We start from the raw sequence: 18346 nt of genomic DNA, 5'->3' as shown, positions 1-18346 counted from the left end.
GATGTCCTGCGGCTGTTGTGTCGTACACAAACTTCCACTAACCCAAAATAATAAAAATCCCGGCATGACCATATCAGTAGATCTAAACCCAAACTTTTGGCATTTCATTTTCTGTTCAAACACAACAAAGCAAACGTTTCTGTCCCCATTTAGTGTAAAACAACTCCACGTTAACTTTGTCTGTTCTTGAGCTGAAATTCTGCAGCGCATAAGTAAGTTAGATGCACCACTTCGCGAACATAAATCGATTAATTATTTATTACAGTATGAAAGGGATTTCGTCCTGTTCTTTGGTGTTTACTGCATGCAGCATGAACAGGATTTAGCTTAAAGTTTGGAACATGTTCCGGCTTGTTTGACGTGGGTCAACGAGGCAACGTCAGGGCGGTATAATCGGAGAACAAATATGAAAAGCCAAATATTTGTTTCAAGTGAGATTTCGTTTGGAGGCTTTATTGGAGCATTTTGAGCTCGGGGGCTTCTATTAAATTAGTTTTTTAATCTAAAACTCTTTCTATAAATGTTTGTGATTGTAATTACCGCGCTTGGCAGGAAAAAAAAATATTATCACAATAATAACAATATTCAAAAGCTAAAAATTAAGTTAGTACTTACTATGCAACCAAGAATACAATGAAATTCTAAACTGCCGAGTTTCAATGCCATTATCTTAACTGACTGAGATTTACTCAAATTAAACTTATAACAGATAACAAAAAACTCTAAATCTAAAGAGGCCAATGGTCATTAAAAATTTGTACTTTTACCAGTTTAGATACATTAGATAATTTTCTTTAAGCTCCTAAATGACAGTTTAGGAAAATGAACACTTAACACTCCGAACATTTCATTGTAATAGTTGATTGTACATAATATTTTCTTTTATCATTCCAATGTCGAACTAATTCAAAGATGCATATCAATTTAATGAAGGCAAAATCCATTATCTACTATTTTCCGAACCCACATACATATTTGAATAAAAACATTGCTGTTGTGTTATTTTTAATGCTTTTCAAATCATTACTCTACAGTATTGTACATAAATTTCTAAAAAAATAAAATAAAAACATTGTTTAAAAAAAATTTGGACAATTAAACATTCATTTCTAAAGTAAAATTGCCTCAATATTGTTCTGTATAACCGAAGAAAACAAAAATTAGACAGTTCCATCATTTTTGTGTGTCTTAGAAACAACTTTTTAAGTTAGACAGTTTATTTTGAACTTTAATACAATGAAGGAAAACAAATCGAAATCCCAATTCACATTTCGTAATTACTTAACATTTCAAGTTTATTAATCAATCAAACTGCACACATTGGAGTTTCCTGTGTTACACTTTCCTATTCCCGCAACGCACCGGAAAATTTCCAATATCATTTTTCAGTTTGCACACATTTTTTCCGTTTACTGAAAGCCGCTACCACGCATCGCTCCAATATGCAAACTTGCCATAAAACTAAAACAATTTACGCAACGGTCCATCCAATATCACTTTCTCGCAGGACCAGATTCCTAGATTCTTGTCGCAGGATCACGTAATCCCGGCTTTCACACTCTGCTCCAAGGACAGGAAGTAGCATGTAAACAAATCGACAACAATGCAAGGACCACCGATAAGAAAACAGCGATAAAACTGCAAAAACTTACGCAACGAGTGTCTCAATTAATATCGCCCAATTTGGAACTGAAAGAAAAATTCTTTGAGTACTAAACGTAAACACTGAGAGGGGAGTACCCACCCTGTCTCTATAAATACGTAAGATTTTCTCTCGATGCGGTAGTGCATCTAAACAAAATGTATAAAGTACGTTTATTTCCTGTGGCTTTGGTGGTACTTTGGGCGAGTTCTTCGTGGTCGTACCCTCTGGAGTATGGTCTCTTGAGTCCAATTGTTAAAGCAGAACCTGTTGTAAGTGTGAGTAGTTGAGTACTACCAGTTTTTAAATTCTAACTTGTGTAGGCTTATCCGAAGTACCACTTCGAATATGGAGTGAAAGATGCTCACACTGGAGACATTAAAGAACAAGCGGAAGAACGCGACGGTGATGTTGTCAAAGGAGAGTATTCACTAGTTGAACCTGATGGTACTATTCGGAAGGTTCAGTACCAAGACGATGGGAAAAGTGGCTTCAATGCGATAGTCACACGAACGGGACATGCCGTGCACCCTCAGACTAGTAAAGTGGTAGTACCAATTTATGAGGGCTACCACCATTAGCCCAGTATTAACTTAAAATAGTTGTAGAACATTATGTAAATGCTAATTCCATCAAATACATTTCCCATGCGTTACATAAATCCTTTGTTTTTTTGAACTGTGATTTCATGCCTCGGATTTTCAAGGATTCTTGTGCTTGTCATCGAAGTGAATATTTTCCGGCGAATGCGTTTAAATTGCCGATACTGTTTTAAAGTCAAATGGTTATACATATATACATTATTGATGGGACGCGTTTCCAATATCCTACACGCTTTAAACATATTGAAAACGTTCGACTCGATGACAAAAAGCGCAAATTTGGTTGGGATTCCATTCTTGTTTATTACCGCTCAAGAAAATAAAGTTGTTAGGCAACCAACAATAACGGCAGGAATACTTTTCGCCGTAAAAAACCTAATTACATTCCACTGATAAAACAAAAATAAAAGTAATTACCTGGCACCAGCATTCTTCTCGGAATTTATTTATTTCGTTGTGGTATGCAAACTTTGGTTTAAGCGACAATTCTTTGAATTTTTCCGGTGAATTACCTACCAATGAAACACTGAAATTTATCTTCCGCTCGTTCCCACGCTTGATGAAAGCAAGCATCGAAGATGTTTGTTATTATTTTTACTGGAAGCAATATTTTACAGTGCCTTTGGCTTTATTCCGGCTTTTTGGCGCCCCCGTAAATCCGCGCCTCTCTCCTCTAAGCAGATGTAGATTACCGATAGAGTCTCGCCTCCGGAACATCTCGCAAATATATTATTGTGTTATGTATTTCCACGTCGCATCTCCTCGGATTCTTCCGGGAGCACACATCCCGCGGAAATCGCGCGTGAAAAGGATAAACGTTAGTCATCATCGCCATTTAGATAACATGAAATTAAATGAAAAAGAAAAAGCGGCAGATATAAACACACATAAAAATTTCTCCACCGCCTATATGGACATAAAACTGCGGCGAGTTGGTCGTGCATATGCATTACTTCCTGCCCTCGTGAATCACACTAGGAGCTATAAACAGTACAGTAAACTCTTATGTAATTCAAAGTTGTGTTTTTTCGCGGGTTGGACGCTTTCCATGTTACAAACTTCGATAAATTTCGCCGGAAGTGACGGGAATTCGAGGAGACGCGGTGAATTTCAATGTGGGATTGGGGGCGGCAACGGTGAACGGTGTTGCTGATAATTGGTTTATTGATCCTGGGATTAAGTTTGCTTATTTTGATTGGAGAGGTTATCGCCCGGAAGTGATGAATATCACCACCGCACAGAGGAAATACAAATAAGTTGCATGACAAAAAACAACAATTTATTAACGATAAAACAGTCTTATACTTTGACGTACTCTACACTCGCTGTGAACCCGCTGGTACCACCTGCAGTGTACCTCACAATTCGCATGAACCCATCGGGTTGTAGTACCTTGTACTCCCCCACGACTTGGTCCCCATTTCTGCTTTCTTTGTGAAGTTGTGATGTTCCAGTTTTGGGGTCTTCCACTCCATATGAGTATAAGTAGTCGGGTTTGGCCACGTAATCCACGACGGGTTGTTGGTGTCTGTACCTTGGTACCGTCACCGTTCTGATGGCACCACTCACAGGTCCTCGAAACTTGTGGTACGAGTAACTTCCGTCGTCTTCTGCAGAAACGAAACTGAGAAGCAAAACGTAAAAACTTAATATTACCACCCTCATGGTGTATTGCAACTAAGTAGACTTGTTAGAGCCACAGTGTCTTTTATATCTAGTTGCATTGTGTAATTTGATGGTCACTGATTTCGTTGCGTTGAAACAGTTGGACTTTTATTTTTTGAAATTTGTCGGTTTGCAAATATGATAAGATTATCTAATTGGCAGCACGGTTCGAATGATTTAATAGGTCAATTGTGGTTGTACGTGAGGTTTGGTACGTGGTAAAAGAAGAGTTTATAGCGTGGAAAATGATGAGACAGTTCGGCTTTGGTACCATTTATCTAGATTACATCACAACACTGCGTAATAAAGTGTGACGAATCTATAACCCGCAGAAGATTACAAAAAGTGAAAACTGTACACATAAGAATTAAATCATTTTTTGTTACAAAGTGCGTGTAATCATTCTTCGTTCCTTTTATTGTAACCATAAAAGTTTCTCACCTGTAAAGTCTACAAACGGTCTTCCCAACTATGCAATCGTCGCGTTTATTTCTTCAGGTGCTCGATGCTAACGACCGGAATATAAAAAAGCTCTTCACATTGAATCATAATCAATCCGGAAGTCCACAAATCAAATCGATTAAATGTACACCGGTCATTACCACCGACATAACTCACACTCATCCTCCTTGAAAGAAGATAAATCGCGCCGTCTTTCTTCCATTAATCGTAAAAGTAGGCCAGCAAAGGGGCACCAACCCAAGGCTAATAAATAAGAAAAAGAAACAATGAGAAAAATACAACCAGTTGCTATACTCTAATTAGTCGCGGCCACTCATTCATTCAAATAAGTCTTGCAGGGAAAATCTGCACAAGCTCCAATCTGAAGAGAGAGATAATTCCGCTTCCATTTACGTCACAAGCATACGTGCAGGCGGAGTGATGCAAGTGGCGTGTAAACAGGCCATTAAGTCGTAACAAAGGCTATGTTGCATCTTGGATTGTATTTGGCCTACTTTAGGGTGGATTTACGTTTTAATTGCTGGAGGGGTGGGAAAAATGCACGTGTGCAGGTGGAGTTGCTGTAGAACTCAATTAAACTAAAACTAGCGAACGTGGACTTGGAGACAGGGTGAAAGGTGCTGCGAGGGTAGTTAGGTGTGGAAATTATGAGGGGCCATCAATAGATGGAAATTGGAATAGGGATCTACTTTAGGTTTATTATTAATGAAATGAACTGTTTAACTTATTTCACGACGGTAAACTAAAGTTTCAAGTTGCCTTATTTTTATTATTGATAGGTTTCGTGACGTGAAAGTTCTGAGCACACTTCGAACTTCGTTTTACCTGCCTGAAGACTTTCCTCTCCTGAGCTAGACGTTTCCGTGTTAATAAGCTCGTAAGCAACCACTTTATGTCTACTTCCTTTCAGCAATACCGACAGAATGTCACTTTGGAAATGTTGATTTTACGATAGAGAAAACGTAAATGATTTTGAAAACTGTGTATCTCTTATGGGGGATAATTGGAGTTGGCTTTTAACAGACTTGACACAATTGAAATATAATTAAAAAGTTTTTCACAACCTCATAATTGAGTTATTTTGAATTAAAATATAGCTGAAGATACCAAAAATGTATTTCGAGATATAAGATCATAACACGCTTTATCAGACTGCAGCAAATATTTACTAACTGTCGGACTAACTAGACTTTTTATGTCATTTTACGATTCTGTTATTATTTTTAGATGAAATGGGGCGACGATTAAGTGAACTCTTCACTTAAAAATGAAACACTAAGGAAAGCAAATAGAATTATTTTAATTTAGATAAATAATTTAATTATTTAAGAAAATATCATTTCTCTTATAAACATTTCAGAAGTTTAGAGTCACTTATAATTTTGTAAACACATCTGTTAATAACAAAAAATAAACTGCTTCGTTGATCTTGACATGGTTTTCCCCACATTTTTAAATTTTATAATATCTACATTTTTTCAGCTTATTTTACATTTTTATTATAAGCATAAACAGCTTTTGAAATTTGAAATTTGTTGGCAGCTCTGTTTATCTCATTGATAAGAAAATTTTCGTGATGTCATTGTAATTTGAAATGAAATCACTCGGTAATTTGAACTTGATGGGAGGTTTTATGGGGTTTGAACTATCAAGAGTGTAATTGTATAATATGCTACTTCGAGAGACCCTCATCCTGAACAGAAATATGAGTTATAATCATTATGAATTATGATAAATTCGTGTTAGTCTCGTAAGAAAAAAAGAATAATAAAACGAACACAAAAAGTGTACCTGTTGAAAAAGCAGCCAAACTAAAGTGGCGCAAACATCAAATAACAAAATCATATCTTTAAAGAATCTTTATATTTCAAAAATGGCGTATCTCGGAAGTACTTCCGGTTTGACAAATTCAACGCGAACTCTGAGGTCACTGGTTTTAACCACAACTGATAAGAAACCGCCAATAATTTAGTTCCTTTGCCTAAAATTTCTTTTCATCTCTGAAATTGCCGTAATAAACCAGATAAAATGAACAAAAAAAACGTTTTTCATACAGAATATTATTTTTTTTGCGCGCGGAGGACCAATCATCGCCAACAATTATCGTAGTGGCCCTTCTTTTTCATACCAACCATTAAAATAAAAATGCGGAAGCGCAAATTAGCCAAGTGCGCATTTTTTATTGTTATAAATAAGCTTGTTATGAATAAATTGCCACCCTGATGGCGCAAACAACAGAATGAGTTATAAGTGATTATGTTAATAAATTATTTTTAATGTAGTGCGTCTGTACAATTTTATTATTGTTCGATGCGCCGTTCACGACGAGAAGTTAGTCGCTTGCAGAGCGTCCTGCGGTTAGTGTGTTCGTAGCTAACTTCGGATGTGATCTGTCGTTCGTCAGTGCGCTGAAAAATGTGAATTGTGGAATAATTAGGTGAGTTTTGAAGTGAATGTGAACATATTGAGGTAGTTTAATACACGAGTAACAGCTGGAGTTGAAAAACATTCAAAGTTGTCACGAAAAGTTTCTAGGTTATATTCCTCTGTAAGTACACCCCCACTGCATTTCACCTTGTTGTTGTTCCAGAAAACCAAGACCGGGAGAGTGATGTATTTGCCATGCGAGGAGCACTTCGACAGTGATTATGCCACCAGTGAAGTGCTTGACAAAAATGGCAAAAGCACATGTGCTGTGTAACTTAGGTATTTGGAAACACAGCAAATGGAGGACTGTTGATAAATTGAGATAACCAAGTTTTTACCGCATCTCTACATTCCAACCCTTAGCATAGTGCCATAATCTTTCACTCCACTACCAAAGCCACATCACATACCTCATATGTAAGCCTGCATCGGTAATGGGAGAAGACAGCAGACCTCTTCTGGGGGTCCCAAAGTTACGAATCCTGCACAGGGTGCTGCGCTGGTTTCGCAAGAAAAACCACTGTGTCTACAAAGCCTCCACATTAAAGAAATGTGTTGTCTTCATTATCTTCATTAGCATACTTTTAATCATCTTCTACTCACAATATGTGGGGCATTCGCCGTCTTATCTTACAGGGTGAGTTATTTGGTGCGTAAACGTTATCTCATTAGACAAAAATTTGTTTAACTTAGAGTAGCAAATGACGCTTAATGTAAATAAATGAATAGAAATATTATCATAAACATACACTTAACTTCCGTTAAGTTTTGAGTGTCTGTGTTTTTTGTAGTGGCGACAAGATTTTTCGCGTTAAAAACATGTAAACTTGTTCCTGGCGTCAATTTTTTACGTCAAATGAATTAATCGATAATTATTTACCAGCAGAAATCGGGTATTAGTCATTATGTTAATAGATTGTTGATTTTAGCGTCAACAAATATAGTAATTATGCATATTATATTCAGTGAAATGGGGCAGTTATGGTCACAAAATGTGGGTAGCTGTAATAACACGCTATTGCATACTAATCAAGAATAATAAATATCATGGAAAAAGAGGCCTTACATTTTAATGCCGCGTTGGTACCCCTGTCATCTATGATATTAACAAGTTTTGATTCAGACAAGTGGATTCGTGATAAATTGAAGATCGCAAAACTTTGTATTTTAGTTTTGAAAGGGATCATAGACTATTTACTTGTTGCCTTTAACAATTTAAAGCTGTTTGATTGGCTAGCATGACGTAAATCGCAAGATAAAACTAGCTTATGTTAGTAGTTTGAGTAATCTTTAGAAAAAACAAGTCTGAGATTATGTAAATTTTGTTGGATCATGGAAATTCTATGAAAGTAACGTAAATAATACAAATTCAATGTTGTTATCAAAAAATGTAACAGATCTTTTTTTTAAATATTATTCGATATTGATATGAATAAGCAAAATCTTTCAATTTTTATTTATTAGTATGGACATTTTTAAAGCATTAATATGTTTGATCCAAAATTCAGTGAACTCGTCTTTATTAATAATTTATTAAATCTGATAATTAATTTTAAATTTAAAATTATAAATAATTTTATTTGTTAATTGACTTTATCAACTTATTAGTTATTACTACTCCACTAAAAGTATTATTTATCCTCTTTAAAAAACAATAGTATGTGATCGAACAAAACCGGACCTTGAAATTTAAAATCGGTTGGTACTCGTGTATTTGACACTTTGAAGTTAAACAAATTTTAAATACCAAAACCTACCTCATTTTTATTGAATATTTCACGAAGACAGAATTTTCAAATCGTTTCAACATTATTTCAAAAATTCTCTTTGGAATTGGCGTCTGAATATTACATTTTGAACTCGCTTTTCTAAAAAATTAACTACAAAATGTTTAAGTTGCTAGTAAAAAATTAAACAAAATTACTGTGTTTATCAGCTCGTTGAACAGCGGATCCATTAATTTTTCCTGAGTGACATTGGCTTTCCCTGACGTCAGTCAAAAGATAAAATTTAGCGTATTAAAATTTTCTATTTGCTTCAGAAAAACCGACCAGCTTTACAACATACACCTTGCAGTTTTACGAGGTTGGCAGTAGAATTTTTTTGCACTAGCGGAATATAAAGAGCTTTTTAAGTTATAAAAGCGAGATTAAAATAGCGTTAAAATAAATTGCAACGGTTAAGTTTCTAATGTTTTGACGTTAAATTGAGTGCGTAATGTGGACGATAAAACACCACGCTACACGAAGTAGCTCATACAGTAAATAAAGCGATGATTTTCGTTAAATTTTTGTTTGTTAAGCAATGGCCACTGAGACTGATTTTTTCATTACCCCACGTAGGATTCAGGGTGTTTTTGTTTCTTTTTCTTCCCCACACACTCCGCAAGCCCTGCAGTATTGTACTTCACCCACGTATTAGAAGCACGCAACGCCATACATACACAATCCTGCTGTAATAACGACTCATACAAATGCATCGTTAACTCCAAGTTATGCTCGTTCAGTAGTATTACATAGTTCCTGCATAAAAACTTTATTACCCATTGTACTATTTATTCGGAATCAAGAAAAACTCCTAAACAAAACTCCAACGAAATGTTTTATTAACAACTCAAATTCCTTTCTCTTCCAATTACAGCGACGACCAGAGCATAAAATTCAATTTTTACCACGAGCGTTTCCGTATACAGGGTGATCAATCAAACGGGGCACTCCCGAAAAAACAAACAAGTTATCCCGATTTTATTTCCCCCATAAATTTAAGAAACGTCGAACTAAATGCTTAATGTAAACGAAAGTTCACGGGAACGCATCATTTTAAACCCACAACATAATAAATTATGTTTTACTATGAATTATATGACTCCAACGATTAACTAACATCGTGAATAAATGAAAACGATTGTCATTTGTCTTGTGCCCGAACCCTATCGTCGTTTTTGGGACTTTGCGGTTTCATCACCGCAGTTAAGCCGCGAAATAAAAATAGACTTTTATTTTTATTAGCGCAAAAATGAAATGCGGTTGGTTATAATGGGCGGAGTTGGCAAAAAGTGCCATTTTCCATGCTCGGTAAATTAGCTGGGACCACTTCGGTTGCTTTTTTCAATCTTGAAAAAAACGCCGTTAGTATTGTGTTCAAAAATTTCAATTAGTGACGTGGTGTTAATGTGGAGACAAAAACATAGTCGTAGTGTTTGAAACAGAATTTCAATGTTTGTTTTATGCAAACCTGTCATTACTAGTGTTAAGTGTTTTGAAACATATAAACACAGAAATTTGTTTCATTTACTGCTTGTTTGTTTATTAGGAAAAATGAATCTAGTCTACATTCTTGAAGTAGTTAAATACTGCGCTTATCGTACAAACGAATACTCCTCAGACTAAAAAAGACTTAATATTTGATCTGCACACGTACTTAACGCATAACGCAGAGTTCCACTCATAAATGTAATCAGAGTAAATAACTTGATTCGTTTCTTTTTATTAGATAATCCGATAAGTTAGTCTGTTTAATTTACGACAGTTATGCAACATGATAAGATTTTAGGATTTACCAAAACAATTAGAACGGAAAGTTTCGATGGCGACCCGTTACGATTTTCGGTCACCACAACTTTGAAACACAAGTTAATACAGGCGGTAAACAATTCGTCACAGTCGGCGTGGTGGAAAAACTGAAAAACGAAAAAACAATTTATATCGGGGTATAATTAAATTCCTACACTTGCAGCTCGGAATGATTCCTATTGTTGCGAATTATTTCAATACTTCCGATATTGTCGCTGTGCGATTACTCAAATTGAAAAACAAAACGCCGCCGGGAACGACGGAATGTCTTTTTATTTTTAAAATGACAAACAGGAGAGTTTCATTAACTTGTCGCGTCGTTATCTGCTTTGCATAGTTCTGTATACAAAGGAAATTAGAATTAACTTTTTTTTTAGAAAATTGTTCGGAAAATTGAATAGTGACGATGAGTCAGGCGATTTCTTAGTTTTGGCATTGATTTTATGATACAGTAGGACTTATCTTTATCGAGACTTCAAGGAGCCATAGAATGTACTTGAGATTTTCGTAACAATCTGGAGACTAACAAAATAGGATTAGTCATTTTAAGTACACAATCGGAATTTTCTCAAGAATTAAAATTATCCACCACGAAAAATTTCCTGACAGTTGCCATCGTCAACTTTATTGCTATTTCATCAAATTGTCGCCAACGCAGAACTAGCAAAGTTCGTTTATTATTGCCAGGTTGAAAATTCTTTTCTTCATTTTAAAGGCGACATGCTTTTAAAACACACACAATGGACGGCTAAACCACTAAGAAAATGTTGTACAAAGAAGGCATTCTAAGAATATGACTACAGGAACTATGTATTGTTGAAATAATTAAAAATAATTCAATATATCCGACCGTGGACGTAATTTTTTTACTATTTGTTTAAAATTGATCACCGCTTATAAACTGGTTTAAACCAAATATTTTATAGTTTTTACCTCAAGTGTACTAAAAGAAATCCATACAAATAAATAAATTTATGGTTATTTGATGACATGATTACTTTTTAATGGAACCTCATAAATTATTGCATTTTTTATCTCTATGTTCTATTGGTACATTTTAATTAATTTCGGTGTAATAAAAAAATCAATGAATTTTCTCTCCTGAAGATGAAATAAGGAGAAACGTTGAAATTATGAATTTGCACATTTTATTGATCTTCGTTCTGTGAAGTACAATTCCATAAGAATGCGAAATGAAAAAAGACCGCGCGTTTCCTGAACCGAACTAATGCTCAAAGAATAAAAATTAAGACGAAATAAGTATCGCAGCTAATTTCCTAACGCATTGTTCTGCCACATTACGAAATCCCCCATTTAATAGAACTGTGCTGTCAACTTTTAAACAATAACTCCGCCGAAGCGACGAAAGATCTGAAAGTCAAAACGCCCCTTGCGCCTCTTGTACGGTCGTAGCAATGCCATTATTATATCCTTGTTTGCGTAATTGCTCCAATGTGTGGAGTTTGTTTGTAAAAGAGCGGAACCGAATGTTTTCAGCTTGATACAAAGAAGCACCCGCCCCGAGCCAAACATACGATGCGGCATCATGAACGGACCCCGGATACCTCAGAATCACGACCACAAAACCGAAGCGAGACTCAGAAGCTACCCCAAAGTTTTAGTATTCGTGGAAACGATGTACTCGAAACTGGGAAGAGACATCGCGGAACTCCTCGTACACACAAGAATCAAGTAAGAGACTTTGTTTGTTTCTGTGAGAAAAAAATCGTTTCTTTCAGATACAAGGTGGAGGTTGCCGGGAAGAGCCTCCCGGTCCTGACGAACCTGGATAAAGGGCGGTATGGTGTCATCGTGTTCGAGAACTTCAACAAGTACCTGCAGATGGATAAATGGAATCGAGAGCTCTTAGATAAATACTGCCGGGAATACTTTGTGGGAATGATCGGGTTTATCACTCCCGAAGAGGAAACTTTCGTCGGGTCGCAGCTCAAAGGGTTCCCACTTTTCATTCACACCAATCTAAAACTGAAGGTGCATTTTAAATCAAACCAAACTCGTTAACTCAATGTTCGGCTTTTAGGATGCGGCTTTAAACGCTGCATCGCAGATTTTGCGACTGACGCGAGCGGGGGAAACTGCTTGGGGGGAATTACCCGGAAGTGATTGGACTGTTTTCCAAGCGAACCACTCCACCTACGAGCCGTTAGAATGGGCACATAGAAACGACGACTACCATCCGACTGAAAGTAAGTAATGTTTTGACGTTGTCGCCAAGTGTTTTGCAGTCGCGAATGTATTTGTCAACATACGGAACAACAACGACCGTATTACGTTTGCTTTAAAATAAATGGAGATAAAGGGTAGTATTGATTTGAACGTACTTGAGTTGATTGAAAATGTAATTAATTCATTGTGTCGATTATATTGGGGACAATTGGACCATCGAATTGTTGAATTAATAAATTGGTATTTTATACAGGGTCCGGCAACACTTGTGTCCACCCCCAAAATCGTCTTTCATTTTAAAGATAAACTTTTGAAAATTTGCACACACTCACAGTTGACAAAGCTCTAGAAGCTGACGCAAAAATTTGTTTTTTATCAATGATAGTTTTGGCGTCGCGACGCCTTAAAAATCTAATTTTTAGGTAATTGTGAGGGTTTGTGATATCAACCCCTAATTTAATTTTTTTCCAATATAAATGTGTTAAAAATATCTCAGTTGTCATTTTAGATTCAATGCAAATTGTCTTTAAAATTTGAGAAAAAAATGCTGTTTAATCAAGTTAGTTTCCAATTTCATTACGTCAAAATTGGGAACTACGTTTACACCCATCTGTCAACAACTTGTGTCACAAATGACATCTATTCATTGGTTCGCTTTAGATTGTAACAAAAGTCTTACTTGGTGAAATTGTCGCTTTGTCGATGTTAATTAACGATTTCTAGTGTCCATAAAGTGCAACATGCCCGAGTTAATCAAAATTGACCTTCATAAGAGTGAATAAAGTGACTTGTGAAATTTTGGTGTAAACGTAGTTTGCCACTGCGCTGTCATAATTTTGAAAACTAACTTGATAAAACAGCGTTTTTTTCGCAAATTTTAAACACAATTTGCATTAGATTTAAAATAAAAACTCAAATATTTACATCACAGTCATGTTGAAAAAAAATTAAATTTGCGAATATTTCCGCAAAAACTCAAAAATCGCTAAAAATTATACTTCTTAGGCGTCGCGACGCCAACCAAACTGTGATAAAAAACGAATTTTTGCGTCAGCTTCTAGAGCTTTGTCAACTGTGAGCGTATGCAAATTTTCAAAATTGTAACTTTAAAATTAAAGACGATTTTGGGGGTGGACACAAGTGTTGCCGGACCCTGTATAATTAATGGACGAAATGTGGGGGCCTTGGGACATTGAGAGAAAGGAAAAACAGTTCGAGTTCGAGCTTTTTATTAATTTGTCCATTGTTTCTACATGTAACCGAATTTGACCAAGTTATGAAAAACTTTTTTATTCGTGAAATTAGCTAATGACTCATGCAACCTTCACGTGTTTAACAATCACATACTTTCTTTGCTAATTTTCCTGTAGAAAAGAATTAATTTCTGTGCACCTAGCAATATATTCCATGAATCAATTATTATGTACGCGATTTTGAGAACTGAAATGCATCTGCATTGTTTACTGCCGCACGATGCGATTTTCCGAATTATTGAATAATAAGGCAACAATATAATCAGCGGAAAATATTGAGTCATGTTTAATGCATACTTCCATGGGTACATGCAGATAAAATACCAGAATAAACATAAATTTGAGTAATGCGATCGAAACATTTGCAGCAACTACAAGCTGTTAATTTTGTACAGGTAACGTGCGCACTCCACTGCCAACAGTAATCCAAGACCACGGTCTCTTCGACAACATCCAGCGCGTGATTTTCGGTTCCGGTTTAAAGTTTTGGCTCCATCGTCTCCTCTTTCTCGACTCTTTAAGTTATCTGAGTCATGGTCAGCTGTCACTCTCCCTCGAAAGAATGTTTCTTGTTGACATCGACGATATCTTCGTCGGTGAAGTGGGCACTCGTCTACGACCAGAAGATGTACGAGCTCTTATAGCTACTCAAACACGCATCCAGGCAATGATTCCGCGGTTTAAATTCAATTTGGGGTTTTCGGGGAAGTATTTCCACCATGGAAATAATGAGGAAGATAAAGGCGACGATTTGATTTTGGAAAATATTGAGAAATTTATGTGGTTTTCTCACATGTGGAATCATCAACAGCCACATTTGTACGATAACTTAACGGTTTTGATGGAGGATATGATTTTGAATAAGAATTTTGCGAAGACGAAAGGGATTCCGGTGGATTCGGGGTATTCCATTGCACCCCACCACTCGGGGGTGTATCCAGTGCACGAACTGCTGTACACCGCTTGGAAGAAGGTGTGGAATATTAGAGTTACATCCACGGAAGAATACCCGCATCTGAGACCAGCGAGGTAAAAAAAGAAAAAGTCGGGGGTTGTTATGATGGTTGTTTTAAGGTTACGAAGGGGTTTCATCCACCGGAATATTATGGTCTTACCAAGGCAAACGTGTGGATTGTTTACTCACACGATGTTCATTGATAAGTATCCAGGAGGGCGGGAGAAATTGGACGAGTCAATTCAAGGCGGCGAACTATTCCAAACAATAGTCTACAACCCCGTATGTAACCAACGGGGGTGCTTATCCCTCCACTAATTTATTTTATAGATCAACATTTTCATGACTCACATGTCAAACTACGGTAACGATAGACTAGGTTTGTATACTTTCGAATCAGTCATCAAATTCATCCAATGTTGGACCAACATTAAACTTAGTTCAGCGCCACCCTTACAGTTGGCAGAAACCTATTTTAAATTATATCCGGGTGAATCTGATCCCGTTTGGGGGGTAAGTCTCAAATTACTCACGTATTAACAAACTAACAGAAAGTTTGCAGAATCCCTGCGATGATAGCAGACATCAAAAGATCTGGTCAAAAAACAAATCGTGTGATTCTCTCCCAAAGTTTCTAGTTATTGGACCACAAAAGACTGGTACTACTGCTCTCTACACGTTTCTTTCATTACATCCGGCTATAGCTAGTAATTTGCCGAGTCCAGATACGTTTGAAGAAATACAGTTCTTCAACGCGCACAACTACCTTCGAGGGTTAGATTGGTACGTCCAAACAAATGACTTATCGGAGAAATTTAACACATTCTGCAGGTACATGAACTTCTTTCCCGTTGAAGCGAACTCCTCCGCCCACTACTATTTCGAGAAAAGTGCCACCTACTTCGACGGTGAGCTCGTTCCCAAGCGCGTGCACGCTTTACTTCCCCACGCTAAGCTCGTCACCATTCTTATATCACCAGCAAAACGCGCGTATTCTTGGTACCAGCATACCAAAGCCCACGGTGACGTTATCGCCAACAATTACAGTTTCCACCAGGTGATCACTGCGAGTGACACGGCTCCCAAACCGCTGCGAGACCTAAGAAATAGGTGCCTTAATCCCGGAAAATATGCACAACATCTCGAACGTTGGTTAACGTTTTTCTCACCTCAGTCGTTGCACATCATCGACGGCGAAGAATTGAAAAGTAGTCCCGTGGAAGTGATGAATGAGATGCAAAAATTTCTGAAGATAACGCCGTTTTTTAATTATACGGATCATTTGAGGTTCGATCCGAAGAAGGGGTTTTACTGCCAAGTGGTAAGCGGGGACCACACCAAGTGTCTGGGGAGGAGTAAAGGGAGGCAATATCCTCCCATGGAAGAAAAATCGCTAAAGTTGTTGCAGAGGTACTATTTGAGCCATAATACGGCGTTAGTGAAGTTGATGAAGAGGATAGGGCTGAGGAATATCCCTAATTGGTTAAAAGATGATCTATCGGATTCGTCCGCGTAGGTTTCTTTTCGGTACTTAGGAAAGGTGTGATATTAGCAAATTGGAACGATAATAAATTGTATTGAAACGACATATCACGTTTGAATTTTAGGCAATATTCTAAAATTGGAATCAATTAAGTACATGAAACTTTATGTCACGACGATAGTTTTTTGAGGCGTTGTCCATTTTTCATGTCAGTAGGAATGTTTACGGTGTCTTAGCTAGAACATGTGCAATAGTTTTTCCTTACGTCCATAATGTGAGCTTAATAGATGTTCTAAAAAAAGTATACCTGCTAGGTTAGTTTGATTCGATTCCTCTTTAAGCATATCCAGCGACTGAATGTATAATAAGCTTCACCGTATCCCATTCTATGTACAGATTTACATGATGGGATGACACTATGGAACTTTGTGTAATAATTGTGTATATATTTTATTTATGACTAATATACGTGCCATTTTTTGTACATATTTCATGTTTATTCACCGTGAAAAGTTCACATCATTGTTAGATATCTTTCATGTCTATTTTATGAGATTGATGTATATTGCATGTAATTTATAACATTTTAAATTCACCATTGATGTAAATATTCACTACTACTTAGCTGTTAAAAGACGTAAAATGACAATAAAATATCATAACATTATTCAGTCTTTCTGTGCACAAATTTCTTATTTAAATCCACATTTTTCAGCTATTAATAAAAAAATCAAAGCGCACAAGAACGATTTCTAAAACGATGCGCCTGTGAGGCTGACAACCAACAATACGCGCTCCTTTAAAACAGGCAATCAACTATACACATGTTTAATCCAAGTTACAGTCGTTTTTCAAATTACCTTAAAATCATCAACCAGTTAAATGGGTCCTAGCAGAGATAACTTAAGATAAGTTATCTCTGGTCCTAGTGACTTTATTCTTCCGTGGTTGGCGTCCGTTTCATAACCTCACTTTTTGCGTCGCGAAAATCAATCGGTTCGTGGTCGCGGTGTGCACGAATCTTTCAAAAATGTCGATTCAAGACAAAGTTTTAATGTGGAAGATCAAAAAGAGGGAAAAATAGAAGTTGAAATTGATGCAGAAGAAAAAACAGTTAAAAGAGTTGAATCAGGACGTGGAAGATGAAGAAAAGTTAACGAAACAGTTGAAGCGACAAAGCGAAGAAACCGAAGCATCGCCGCCTAGTAAGTTGATAATTAAATGATTCGACGTAATTGTTTGATTGTTTTCGATTTTAGAAAGGAAGAGGAGCAAGAAAAAAGTTGAGACCCTGGAGGATGAAGAAGTTGGGGAAGACCCACCGGAAGAAACTCACAGTGACGACTCAACTACACGTGAGTGCCAACATTTTGACCACTTTTCCACTTCTTTCAGTGTGATGAACCCAAGGCGAATACGAGTCTCCTCATTTTGCTTCAACACTGTTTTAAGGGCCCCCAGGTCCTTGCAGCTCTGTTGTTGATTTTCGAGTTGAGGCCCCCATGAATATAAACTTTCTCTGACTCTGAGCGCTCTGTAAACCCCAACACACTTCTACCACAGCTTACTTTTTGTATTTCCAGTTCCTGGGGCCGCCGCAACCCCGAAAATCATAAGCGACTCGAATTTCGACACCCTCAAAACCAAAGTCTGCGAAAACACCAAGGCAATCGTGGATATGGGCTTCAAAAATATGGCCGAAATCCAGGCGAGATCGATTCCGGCACTTCTAGAAGGTCGCGATTTGGTCGGGGCTGCCAAGACAGGCTTCGGGAAGACGTTGGCGTTCCTCGTTCCGGCAGTAGAGTTGATTTACAAATTGAAGTTTATGCCGAGGAATGGTACTGGAGTTATTATCATCTCACCGACGAGGGAGTTATTCATCCAGTCGAAATTTGCAAATTCTCGCTTATTTTTTCGAGTAAACTTGAGTCATTATACATCAGTGTATGCAGAATTTTCTGCAGATTTCAAACTCTCGGAAAGTTGATTTTCGATTTAGGAATTTGACTAAAATCATTGGTGCAGGAGAAGCTGGTTGATATTATAAAATGTGCATTTTGTTAATAAACAAAAATCTACTTATATGAACGCTTTT

The 18346-nt window shown here is 36.9% G+C and overlaps 4 protein-coding genes across 4 annotated transcripts; 3 read left to right on the top strand and 1 right to left on the bottom strand.

The window, feature by feature from the left end:
• The first annotated feature begins 1372 nt into the window (after positions 1–1372).
• LOC148173965 (cuticle protein 19-like) lies at positions 1373–2303 on the top strand. Its single transcript, XM_088036213.1, has 2 exons — positions 1373–1914; positions 1966–2303. Exons 1-2 carry the CDS (start codon positions 1801–1803, stop codon positions 2221–2223), a joined length of 372 nt encoding a protein of 123 aa, XP_087892339.1. The 5' UTR covers positions 1373–1800; the 3' UTR covers positions 2224–2303.
• Positions 2304–3501: 1198 nt separating this feature from the next.
• On the bottom strand, positions 3502–4328 carry LOC148173964 (cuticle protein 19-like). Its single transcript, XM_088035741.1, has one exon. The coding sequence runs from the start codon at positions 3907–3909 to the stop codon at positions 3544–3546; it is 366 nt and encodes a 121-aa protein (XP_087891867.1). The 5' UTR covers positions 3910–4328; the 3' UTR covers positions 3502–3543.
• Positions 4329–7226: 2898 nt separating this feature from the next.
• sfl (N-deacetylase and N-sulfotransferase sfl) lies at positions 7227–16915 on the top strand. Its single transcript, XM_088035740.1, has 9 exons — positions 7227–7435; positions 11868–12062; positions 12110–12362; positions 12412–12577; positions 14206–14839; positions 14885–15047; positions 15096–15278; positions 15328–15548; positions 15597–16915. Exons 1-9 carry the CDS (start codon positions 7233–7235, stop codon positions 16279–16281), a joined length of 2703 nt encoding a protein of 900 aa, XP_087891866.1. The 5' UTR covers positions 7227–7232; the 3' UTR covers positions 16282–16915.
• Positions 16916–17068: 153 nt separating this feature from the next.
• Positions 17069–18325, top strand: LOC148173962 (ATP-dependent RNA helicase DDX18-like). Its single transcript, XM_088036096.1, has 3 exons — positions 17069–17453; positions 17508–17603; positions 17832–18325. Exons 1-3 carry the CDS (start codon positions 17345–17347, stop codon positions 18236–18238), a joined length of 612 nt encoding a protein of 203 aa, XP_087892222.1. The 5' UTR covers positions 17069–17344; the 3' UTR covers positions 18239–18325.
• The last annotated feature ends 21 nt before the right edge of the window (positions 18326–18346 follow it).

Source organism: Gnatocerus cornutus, chromosome 5 (genome assembly GCF_029298725.1).
Source record: "Gnatocerus cornutus isolate USDA-ARS CGAHR chromosome 5, icGnaCorn1.1, whole genome shotgun sequence".
NCBI classification, from domain to species: Eukaryota; Metazoa; Arthropoda; class Insecta; order Coleoptera; family Tenebrionidae; genus Gnatocerus; species Gnatocerus cornutus.
Note: the sequence above shows the minus strand (reverse complement) of the source record. Positions and strands in the feature narration are given on the sequence as shown.